The 12,142-nt window shown below is 58.8% G+C and overlaps 1 protein-coding gene across 2 annotated transcripts in view; it reads left to right on the top strand.

Annotated features, from left to right (window-relative positions):
• PADI2 (peptidyl arginine deiminase 2) overlaps nucleotides 1-12,142 on the top strand; it is a 56,654-nt gene that overhangs the window by 25,106 nt on the left and 19,406 nt on the right. For both annotated transcript variants that reach the window (XM_065929893.1, XM_065929891.1), the window contains exons 5-6: nucleotides 8,160-8,277; nucleotides 9,023-9,148. In XM_065929893.1, coding sequence (XP_065785965.1) covers nucleotides 8,160-8,277; nucleotides 9,023-9,148 — 244 coding nt within the window. The remainder of the gene's footprint in view (nucleotides 1-8,159; nucleotides 8,278-9,022; nucleotides 9,149-12,142) is intronic.

Genomic DNA, 12,142 nt, shown 5'->3' with positions numbered 1-12,142 from the left:
CAGCCCCACAGATCTGTGCCCAGTGTCTGCCGCCACACCACGGCAGGTCCCAGGGCGCCCCTGCTTCCCCCGAGGAGCTGGGGGGTCACCCAGCCCCTGTGGCCCTGGACTTACCCTGACTTCCTTCATCTGGGCCAGTGCAGTTTAATGTCTTCTTCGTTCATCTCGTAAATACCAACGTTATTGAAGTATGGTTGGTTTACAGTGTTGTGTTAGTTTCCGCTATACGGCACAGTAACTTGGATCCACCCGTGTGATCTTTTTCATGTTCTTCTCCATCGCGGTTTCTCGCAGGATGTGAATACAGCGCCCTGTGCTAAGCAGTCAGACCTTGTGGTCTAGCCTCCCTGTACATACTAGTCTACGTGTGCAAATCCCAAATCCCCAGTCCTCCCGCCCCACCACCTCGGCAGCCACAAGCCTGCTCTCTGTATCTGGGAGTCTGTTTTTGTTTTGTAGATGTGTTCATTTGTGTCGTATTTTAGATTCCACCTATAAATGGTATCACTGGTGTTTGCCTTTCTCTTTCTCTTACTTCACTTCGTATGATAATTTCTAAGTCATCCGTGTTACTGTAAATGGCATTGTTTCGTTCTTTTAGTGGCTGAGTAATATTCCATTGTGTGTGTGTTCCACACCCTCTTCCTCCATTTGTCGCTGGTGGACGAGTAGTTGTTTCCATGTCTTGGCGACTGTGACCAGTGCTGCGGTGAGCATGGTGGGCATATATCTTTATATATTATGGTTTTGTCTGGGAATATCTCCAGGTGTGGGACTGCTGGATCATGTGGCAACTCTATTTTTAGTTATTTGAGGAACCTCCATACTTTTCTCCACAGTGGCTGCCTCAGTTTACATTCCCACCCACAGTTTCCTTTTATCCACACCCCCTCCAGCATTTGTTATTTGCAGACTTTTTAATGATGGCCATTCTAACCAGTGTGAGGTATCTCGTTGTTGTTTTGATTCATCCCATAAATATTTTTTCAACATCTCTTATGTTTCAGGACTGGGTCGGGCCTGGGGGATGCCAGGAGAAGGGGAGACAGGCAGCCCCTGCTGTCAGGGAGCCTGCAGCCCAGGAGGGATGGGGGGGCACGTTGAATGAAGAGTGACTCTGGTGGTGGTTTCGTCACAGTTGTCCTGAGTCCACCCCAGAAGGACCGTGTACAGTGTCGTAAGTGTGAACCCAGGGAAAGCTGCTTTGGTCTAGAATATCAGAGAGGCTTCCAGGAGGAAGGAGTGGTTATGCTCTGTGACCAGAAGGAGGGGTGGAGTTGGCCAGGTGAAGCGAGACAGGACCACTTTCCAGGCAGAGGGACCAGCACGCGAACGCTTGAGCTTGGAGTCTTCTGGGAGCTGGGAGGCGGCCAGCGAGGGGGAGGCAGACAGGAAGAGAGGCCGAGGAGGGCAGGTCCCACAGGGGCCCACAGCCCACGGTGAGGGCCGGGAGCTTCATCCCGAGTCAGCGGGGGGCCCCTGACAAGGCCTGAAGCAGGGAAGCAACGCAATCTGGTTGGAGTTTGTCCTAATATCACTCTGGCTGCAGGTTTGAAAAGGGTTCACCTTACAGGTCCCACTGGGAACACTCAGAGCAAGTTTGAAAATGGCCGATAATCTTCACCCAAGAACCCTGAGCCCCTCTGGGTACGGCTCTTTTCCTTCCAGTGTTATTGAGGTATAATTGGCGTATATCACTGTGCATGTTTAAGGTATACAGCAGGATGGCTTAATTTATTATTCAGGCTGCATCGAGGCTTGGTTGCAGCACTCAGGATCTTTGTTACACGCGTGGGCTCCCTGGTTGTGATGCGTGGGCTCCCTGGTTGTTATATGCGTGGGCTCCCTGGTGTTACACAAGTGGGCTCCCTGGTTGTCACACGCATGGGCTCCCTGGTTATGATGCGTGAGCTCCCTGGCTGTTACACGCGTGGGCTCCCTGGCTGTTACACGCGTGGGCTCCCTGGTGTTACACACGTGGGCTCCCTGGTTGTCACACGCGTGGGCTCCCTGGCTGTCACATGCGTGGGCTCCCTGGCTGTTACACGCGTGGGCTCCCTGGTGTTACACACGTGGGCTCCCTGGTTGTCACACGCGCGGGCTCCCTGGTTGTTACATGCGTGGGCTCCCTGGTGTTACACACGTGGGCTCCCTGGTTGTCACACGCGTGGGCTCCCTGGCTGTCACACGCGTGGGCTCCCTGGCTGTTACACGCGTGGGCTCCCTGGCTGTTACACGCGTGGGCTCCCTGGATGTACACGCGCGGGCTCCCTGGTTGTCACAGGCGTGGGCTCCCTGGTTGTCACACGCGTGGGCTCCCTGGATGTACACGCGTGGGCTCCCTGGTTGTCACAGGCGCGGGCTCCCTGGCTGTCACACGCGCGGGCTCCCTGGTTGTTACACACGTGGGCTCCCTGGTTCTGACTCGTGGGCTCCCTGGTTGTCACACGTGCGGGCTCCCTGGCTGTCACACGCGTGGGCTCCCTGGTTGTCACACGCGTGTGCTCCCTGGTTGTCACACGCGTGGGCTCCCTGGTTGTCACATGCGTGGGCTCACTGGTTGTCACAGGCGTGGGCTCCCTGGTTGTTACACGCGTGGGCTCCCTGGTTGTTACACGTGTGGGCTCCCTGGCTGTCACACACGCGGGCTCCCTGGCTGTCACACGCGCGGGCTCCCTGGTTCTGACTCGTGGGCTCCCTGGTTGTCACACGTGCGGGCTCCCTGGCTGTCACACACGCGGGCTCCCTGGCTGTCACACACGCGGGTTCCCTGGTTGTTACATGCGTGGGCTCCCTGGTTCTGACTCGTGGGCTCCCTGGCTATCACACGTGCAGGCTCCCTGGCTGTCACATGCGCGGGCTCCCTGGCTGTCACACGCGCGGGCTCCCTGGCTGTCACACGCGCGGGCTCCCTGGCTGTCACACGCGCGGGCTCCCTGGCTGTCACACGCGTGGGCTCCCTGGTTCTGACTCGTGGGCTCTCTGGTTGTCACACGCGCGGGCTCCCTGGCTGTCACACGCGCGGGCTCCCTGGCTGTCACACGCGTGGGCTCCCTGGCTGTCACACGCGCGGGCTCCCTGGTTGTCACACGCGTGGGCTCCCTGGATGTCACACGCGTGGGCTCCCTGGTTGTCACACGCGTGGGCTCCCTGGTTGTGACGCGCGGGCTCCCTGGTGTTACACACGCGGGCTCCCTGGTTGTCACACACGCGGGCTCCCTGGTTGTCACACGCGTGGGCTCCCTGGATGTCACACGCGTGGGCTCCCTGGTTGTCACACACGTGGGCTCCCTGGTTGTGACGCGCGGGCTCCCTGGTGTTACACACGCGGGCTCCCTGGTTGTCACACACGCGGGCTCCCTGGTTGTCACACGCGTGGGCTCCCTGGATGTCACACGCGTGGGCTCCCTGGATGTCACACGCGTGGGCTCCCTGGTTGTCACACACGTGGGCTCCCTGGTTGTGAAGCGCGGGCTCCCTGGTGTTACACACGCGGGCTCCCTGGTTGTCACACACGCGGGCTCCCTGGTTGTCACACGCGCGGGCTCTCTGGTTGTTACATGCGTGGGCTCCCTGGTTCTGACTCGTGGGCTCCCTGGTTGTCACACGCGCGGGCTCCCTGGCTGTCACACGCGCGGGGTCCCTGGTTCTGACTCGTGGGCTCCCTGGTTGTCACACGCGCGGGCTCCCTAGCTGTCACACGCGTGGGCTCCCTGGCTGTTACACGCGCGGGCTCCCTGGTTGTCACACGCATGGGCTCCCTGGATGTCACACGCGTGGGCTCCCTGGTTGTCACACACGTGGGCTCCCTGGTTGTGACGCGCGGGCTCCCTGGTGTTACACACGCGGGCTCCCTGGTTGTCACACACGCGGGCTCCCTGGTTGTCACACGCGCGGGCTCTCTGGTTGTTACATGCGTGGGCTCCCTGGTTCTGACTCGTGGGCTCCCTGGTTGTCACACGCGCGGGCTCCCTGGCTGTCACACGCGCGGGCTCCCTGGCTGTCACACGCGCGGGCTCCCTGGCTGTTACACGCGCGGGCTCCCTGGTTGTTACACACGCGGGCTCCCTGGTTGTTACACGCGTGGGCTCCCTGGTTCTGACTCGTGTGCTCCCTGGTTGTCACACGCGCGGGCTCCCTAGCTGTCACACGCGCGGGCTCCCTGGCTGTCACACGCGTAGGCTCCCTGGCTGTCACACGCGCGGGCTCCCTGGCTGTCACACGCGCGGGCTCCCTGGCTGTCACACGCGCGGGCTCCCTGGTTGTTACACGCGCGGGCTCTCTGGTTGTTACATGCGTGGGCTCCCTGGTTCTGACTCGTGGGCTCCCTGGTTGTCACACGCGCGGGCTCCCTGGCTGTCACACGCGTGGGCTCCCTGGCTGTCACACGCGCGGGCTCCCTAGCTGTCACACGCGCGGGCTCCCTGGCTGTCACACGCGCGGGCTCCCTGGCTGTCACACGCGCGGGCTCCCTGGCTGTCACACGCGCGGGCTCCCTGGCTGTTACACGCGCGGGCTCCCTGATTGTTACACGCGTGGGCTCCCTGATTGTTACACGCGTGGGCTCCCTGGCTGTCACACGCGCAGGCTCCCTGGTACTGACTCGTGGGCTCCCTGGTTGTCACATGCGCGGGCTCCCTGGCTGTCACACGCGTGGGCTCCCTGGCTGTCACATGCGTGGGCTCCCTGGCTGTCACACGCGTGGGCTCCCTGGTTGTCACACGCGCGGGCTCCCTGGTTGTTACACGCGTGGGCTCCCTGGATGTCACACGCGTGGGCTCCGTGGTTGTCACACACGTGGGCTCCCTGGTTGTGACGCGCGGGCTCCCTGGTGTTACACACGCGGGCTCCCTGGTTGTCACACACGCAGGCTCCCTGGTTGTCACACACGCGGGCTCCCTGGTTGTCACACACGCGGGCTCCCTGGTTGTCACATGTGTGGGCTCCCTGGTTCTGACTCGTGGGCTCCCTGGCTGTCACACGCGCGGGCTCCCTGCCTGTCACACACGCGGGCTCCCTTGCTGTCACACGCGCGGGCTCCCTGGCTGTCACACGCGCGGGCTCCCTGGGTGTCACATGCGTGGGCTCCCTGGTTCTTACTCGTGGGCTCCCTGGCTGTCACACGCGTGGGCTCCCTGGCTGTCACACGCGCGGGCTCCCTGGGTGTCACACGCGCGGGCTCCCTGGCTGTCACACGCGCGGGCTCCCTGCCTGTCACACACGCGGGCTCCCTTGCTGTCACACGCGCGGGCTCCCTGGCTGTCACACGCGCGGGCTCCCTGGCTGTCACACGCGCAGGCTCCCTGGGTGTCACACGCGTGGGCTCCCTGGTTCTTACTCGTGGGCTCCCTGGCTGTCACACGCGCGGGCTCCCTGGCTGTCACACGCGCGGGCTCCCTGGCTGTCACACGCGCGGGCTCCCTGGCTGTCACACGCGCGGGCTCCCTGGTTGTCACACGTGCGGGCTCCCTGGCTGTCACACGCGTGGGCTCCCTGGTTGTTACACGCGTGGGCTCCCTGGTTCTGACTCGTGGGCTCCGTGGTTGTCACACGCGTGGGCTCCCTGGCTGTCACACGCGCGGGCTCCCTGGCTGTCACACACGCGGGCTCCCTGGTTGTCACAGGCGCGGGCTCCCTGGTTGTTACACATGCGCGGGCTCCCTGGCTGTCACACGCGTGGTCTCCCTGGTTGTTACACACGTGGGCTCCCTGGTTGTTACATGCGTGGGCTCCCTGGTTCTGACTCGTGGGCTCCCTGGGTGTCACACGCGTGGGCTCCCTGGCTGTCACACGCGTGGGCTCCCTGGTTGTTACTCACGCTTGCTCCCTGGTTGTTACACGCATGGGCTCCCTGGTTCTGACTCGTGGGCTCCCTGGTTGTCACACGCGTGGGCTCCCTGGCTGTCACACGCGTGGGCTCCCTGGTTGTCACACGCGTGGGCTCCCTGGTTCTGACTCGTGGGCTCCCTGGCTGTCACACACGCGGGCTCCCTGGCTGTCACACGCGTGGGCTCCCTGGTTGTCACACGCGTGGGCTCCCTGGATGTTACACGCATGGGCTCCCTGGCTGTCACACACGCGGGCTCCCTGGCTGTCACACGCGCGGGCTCCCTGGCTGTCACACGCGCGGGCTCCCTGGTTGTCACACGCGTGGGCTCCCTGGTTGTTACACGCGTGAGCTCCGTGGTTGTTACACGTGTGAGCTCCCTGGTTGTGGTGCGTGGGCTCCCTGGTTGTGACTCGTGGGCTCCCTGGTTGTGATCGTGGGCTCTGTGGCTCACAGCCTAGTGATCTCACTCACAATCATCACAGGGTGCTCACCGCACTCAGCTCCATGTAAACCCATCATCTCTCACAGATGCAGAATTGTTGCTCAGCCACTCAGTCGTGTCCGACCCTCTGCGACCCCATGGACCGCCGCATGCCAGGCTTCCCTGTCCTTCAACATCTCCTGGAGTTTCCTGAAACTCATGTCCGTTGTTTGGGTGATGCCATCCAACCATCTCATCCTCTGTTGCCGCCTTCTCCTCCTCCCCTAAACTTTAGAAGTAGAAAAAAAGTTTTCCTTCTGTTGGAAACACTTAAGATTTCCTCTCTTCACAGCTTTGACTTGTAACATACAGCAGTATTTGTCTCTCTCTGACTTATTTCACTTAGGGTCATCCATGTTGTTGCAAATGGCAAGATTTTAATTTTTTTTTTGTAGTTGAGTACTACTGCATTGTGTATATGTACTGGGTCTTCACTATCCATTCATTATTGATGGGCATTTAAGTTCCTTCCATATCTTGGCTATTGTAAATAATAGTGCAATAACATAGGAGTACATATATCTTTTCTAATTTGTGTTTTTGTTTTCTTCAGATAAAGAGCTAAGAGTGGAATTTCTGGATCGTATGGAAGTTCTATTTTTAATTTTTTGGAGGAATCTCCACACTTTTTTCCATAGTGGCTGCACAATTTACATTCCTACCAACAGTGCACAAGGGTTCCCTTTACTCCACACCCTCGCCAGCATCTATTATTTGTTGTCTTTTGTTGTGGTAGCCGTTCTGACAGGTGTGAAGTATTTCACTGTGGTTTTGATTTGTATTTCCCTGATGACTAGAGATGTTGAGCATCTTTTCACATGCATGCCGGCCATTTGTATATCTTCTTTGGAAAAAATTCTATTCAGCTTTTCTGTCCATTTTTAAAATCAGGTTGTTTTTTGACCTTGAGTTTTATGAGTTCTTTGTATATTTTGGGTATTAACCCCTGATCAAGTATATCTGTTACAAATATCTTCTCCCATTCAGTAAGCAGCTCTTTTTTTTTTTTTATATATAGTTTCCTTTGTTCAGCACAAGCTCTTTAGTTTGACGTGGTCCTGTTTGTTGGTTTTGCTTCTGTTGCACGTGCCTGAGGAGATATCCAAAAAAACCCGTTACTAAGACTGATGTCACAGAGCACCCCGCTTGTGTTTCCTTCCAGAAGTTTTCTGTTTTCCAAGCTCACATTTACGCCCCTATTCTAAGTTTATTGTTTTGTGTGGTGTTTGTGAGAAAGAAGCCCCGTCTGATTCTTTTGCACGCAGCTGCCCAGGTTTGCCCAGCACCCTCTGTTGAAGACGCCGTCGTTTCCCGGTGTGGTCCTGCCTCCCCTGTTGAGGACTGGTGGCCCGTGTCAGTGTGACTTCATTTCCGGCTCTCTGTTCTGTCCGCTCATCTCTGTGTCTGTCTCTGTGCCCTCACCACACCACTTTGATCACCGTAGCTTTGTCGTATGGTCTGCAGTCAGGGCTTGTGTTGCCTTCCCTCTGGGTACCTTAGAGCTGTCACAAAACGTCTGCATGTCCATTTCTCTGGCTGTCTCATCGTGTCTCCCCCGCCCCACTCCAGGCAGGGGCACACCAGATGTGAGGCTCGTGATGCCTGAGTCAGCCTTCTGTATCTGTCTCTCAGCTACTGTCCATCCCCACCCTGAACCCGCCTTTGGTGCTAACCCTGACCCTCTCCAGGTATCAGACACAGGACTCGTGTTCGCCACAGCTGCCCCCGTGGCTGCTCCTGAGTCTCACCCTGGGCTGCCTCCCCAGTGTCCTGAGGGGTCTGCACTGAGGCTGGGAACACCTGCCGAAGTAGAGGAAACAGGGCTGACCTCTCTCCTCGCCAACGCAGGCATCCTGGACCTGGGGCCCTGAGGGCCAGGGGGCCATCCTGCTGGTGAACTGTGACCGAGACACACCCTGGCTGCCCAAGGAGGACTGCAGTGATGAGAAGGTCTACAGCAAGGAAGGTGCGCGGGGTCTGCACTCGGGGCTGGGAGAGGGGCAGGGAGGGGCAGGCGGACACTCACGCCAAGTCCTGGGCAAAGGGGCAGGCAGGCGTGACCTTGGCTCTCCTGAGGATTGGACTCAGGTATCCACTCTTGCTAAGAACAGATGACAAAACTATCAATACCATTCGGTTGGACTGGAACCACACTTTCTACAAAGTTGCGTGTATGTTACAAAACGGAGCAGAAGGATGTTCCAGATATGTTATGGGAGGTCATCTGTGATATTAGAGATAGCAACTAGTTTTTACGCTTTTCTATAGTTTCTATGATATATATGTTTGGGGTTTTCTTTGTCCTGATTATAAAAGTAACAGGCCAGCATTCCAGCCACAATTCTCCTTTGTTTTGTTTTGATTGAGATAGGGTTGACAGACAGCACTGTGTTAAGTTTAAGGCACACAGCATAGTGATTTGATTCTCATGCATCATGGAGTATCACAAGAAGTTTAGTAAACATCCATCATCTCATATAGGTACAAAATTAAAGAAATAGAAGGAAATTCTTGAGAGGAGACCTCTTAGGATTGACTCTCTTAACGACCTTCACGTGAAACATGCAGCAGTGTTTGTGAGATTAGTCGTGTTGTACCTCACACCCCCGATAACTGATAACTGGAAGTTTGTACCTCCTGAGTACCTTCATCCGGTCCCCCCGCGCCCCGGAGCGGTTCTCTCAGTTCCAACCTCCTCTTGCCGCCCCCAGACCTGAAGGACATGTCCCAGATGATCCTGCGGACCAAAGGCCCTGAGCACCTCCCCGCCGGCTACGAGATCGTCCTCTACATCTCCATGTCGGACTCGGACAAAGTGGGCGTGTTCTATGTGGAGAGTGAGTGTCCCAGCCGCCCTCCAGCGGCTCCTGCCCCTCGGGGAGCGTGCTCCACCCTCTAAGGCTCCCCAGGGCCCCCTTGGTCATCACGGGGGCAGGTGGCGGAGAGTTCCAGGACTGGCCTCTTGGTAATGGACCAACCATCAGCCAGGGTCACCGTGGCCCTGTGAAGTCAGGGCCCCAAGGGCGCGGCCTCTCCACCCTCAAGGAGTCAGCGGTGACAGTCACGGGGCCAGAGGAGCGCCTCGTGAACCGGGCAGGAAGGCTTTGTGAGTCACCCTTCGCAGACTCACATCGCCTTCGTGACGCCTGAGGCAGGTGCCCACCCTCTCCCCCGGCCAGGTGTTTTCTGCTCATCTGGACTTTCTGAAAATGAAAAACTGCCCCCAACTTTTTGTTTTTTTGGCACGCCAGGTCTTCATTGCAGCATGGGGGATCATTAGTTTTAGCACGTGGGCTCTGGTTCCCTGACCAGAGATCGATCCCAGGGCCCCTGCAGTGGGAGCATGAAGTCTCAGCCACTGGACCACCCAGGGAAGTTGCCCCCCGACTGTGAAAGAGCCCCTGATGGTGCTGTGGGCACCCTCGAGGAGCAGACCCCTTGCTCATTTTGCCAAGGACAGGGCATCCGGACCCCCGGTGTGGGAAACATGCTTCTGCAAGGGGCTAGCACCGAGGCTGCCCTCTCTGTCGCGTTCCTTCTGTGACTGGGTGTTGAACCCCTCTGTGCTGGGTGCTGGCCTCAGCAGCAGGATCCCTGGGTCAGCTCCCTGCTCTCAGGGAGGGGACGGCCTGTGAGGGAGACATCTCGGGGAGAATGACAAGGCAAGGACACAGAGTGAGTCGTGGAGGACAGCAGGTGGAGGCAGGAGCCGCTGGCCTGGAGGGTCGAGGGACCCCTCCAAGTGGGCGACGTCTGAGCCAAGACCCAAACCGGTCATGAGAAGTGCTGAGTGCTCAGTCGCTCAGTCGTGTCCAGCCCTCTGCGACCCCATGGACTGCAGCCCGCCAGGCTCCTCCATCCATGGGGATTTCCCAAGCAAGAATGCCCTCCTCCAGGGGATCTTCCCAACCCAGGGATCGAGCCGGGGTCTCCCGACAGTGAGAAAGAACCAGCCGTTCCCGAGCTGAGGGAAGAGTGTTGCAAGCAGAGGGAACCGTGCGTGCAAAGCCCAGAGGAGGGAACCGGTTTGGAGCACTAGGGGAGCAGACAACAGACCACAGCTAGGGACGTGTTGGAGTCAAGGTCAGTGAACTGGGCAGGGGCCAGGGCCGAGAGACGGCTTGGATTGACTCTAAGTGCAGCAGAAAGCCATTGGAGACTTTTAAGCAAGTGACTGTCAACCTCTGATTTATGTGTTAAAAAGCTCTCTCAGCAAAACAGCTCTCTTTGTGATTTGCCATGGTGCGGGGTGGAGCTGCCCTGCGTGCACATCCCTCCGGGAGCCTGGGGTCTCCTCGCTCTGGAATCCACCTCGGAACAGGCCCACTCAGAACCGGGGCAGGTCCCGGTGGCCCCGGACCCTCACCTCCGGGAGGGGTTTTGCCAGGACTGCAGTGGACAGCTGCCACCTGAAGCCCGTCCTCCTGATCCGCCCCGGGATCGGGCAGTGACCTCCGCGGGCTGGAAGGTCCCCAGTCAGGCCGGCTCCACAGCCCCAGGGGGCCCGAGCTGCTGCTGTTTACCCCATGCAGGCCAGGGTTGCCACAGCGGGTGGGGCTGCTGGCCGGGGCGGGAGGGGTGCGGGCAGCCCCCGAGGTCACATTGTGACACTCGGCCTGCTGCTTCCGGCGGCCCCTGGCCGTGACCTGGAGGCCTTTCCGAGGGAGGCGGTAGGCTGAGGTCTGGCTCGTGATTACCTCCGTCCCCCACACTGTCTTCCGAGCTGGGCCCTGAGCAGACAGGAGCCGCCGCTGGGAGCGCTCCGCCGCGCCGTCCCCAGGCTGTGGGGGGCACGCCTCACGGACACAGCGATGAGCCCAGGAGACTCCGTCTCCCCCAGAACTGAAGCCCTGGGTCGCAAGAGCTTGAGGTCTCTGTCAAACTCTAAGTGCGCCGTGGGTGAGGCTGTGTGCTGTTACACGAATGTCACGTGTCACTCATGTTCCCCAATGGCCGGGGGCTGGGCTGGGGGCTCAGGGACCCTGAGAGGGGTTCTGGGGCCAAGGGCGTTCAGATCCTGGGTGTGGGCAAGTCTCCTCAGCAGGCCAAGCCTTGGGTACCTCGTGTGGGATGTCACGCAGGGCTAAGGAGAGGCCTGACTGTCCCCCCTGGAGACAGAGATCAAATAAGAAATGTGTCAGCACTCAGTAGCCGGTCCTGGAACGCTCCCCACAGATGACACTTGCTTCTTTCAGGGGGTTGTTATTGTGATTGCTAATTACACTCATTGACGTAGACAGGCGTCCCCATTGCTGTTAGGAAGACCCAAGAGTGTGTACCCCAGCCTCAGATTCTGCCCTCAGATCTCAGAGGTCAACACCTGACCTCTTTCTACAAGGCTGCAGTGACCAGCTTGTCCCAGTTTGCCTAGGACTTTCCTGGTTTTTGTACTAAAAATCCCTCATTCTGAAAAAACCCCTCAATCTCGGGCAAACCAGGACAGTCGATCACACTATCAGAGAGTCTCCTTGGGAGGTGGAATGACCCCACACTGACCGGAAGGGTGATGGCACGTGCCAGCCTGCGGGCCAACGCCTGGGGCTAAAGAGAGGTCAGGGTGCCCGGCGGGGCCAGCCCGAGGCACGTGGGCCGCGCCATAGAGGGGCATTGTTGGTTCCTGCAGGGGGAGCTGGCCACATGGAGGCAGGCCTGCGTCCAGCTGGAGATGGGAGACAGGGGAAGGAGGCTCCGGAGACAGTGGCTGATTGTTCCCACCGAGTGATCGATCTGCCCGGAGCTGGCCCGACCTACTGCGGGCCACAGACAGAAAAGACTACACACAGATGGGCCAAGACTCGTCCTTCTACCCCGCCCAGCTCCCCTGCCAGAGC

The sequence above is a fragment of the Muntiacus reevesi genome, chromosome 3 (genome assembly GCF_963930625.1).
Source record: "Muntiacus reevesi chromosome 3, mMunRee1.1, whole genome shotgun sequence".
Lineage (NCBI taxonomy): Eukaryota > Metazoa > Chordata > Mammalia > Artiodactyla > Cervidae > Muntiacus > Muntiacus reevesi.
Note: the sequence above shows the minus strand (reverse complement) of the source record. Positions and strands in the feature narration are given on the sequence as shown.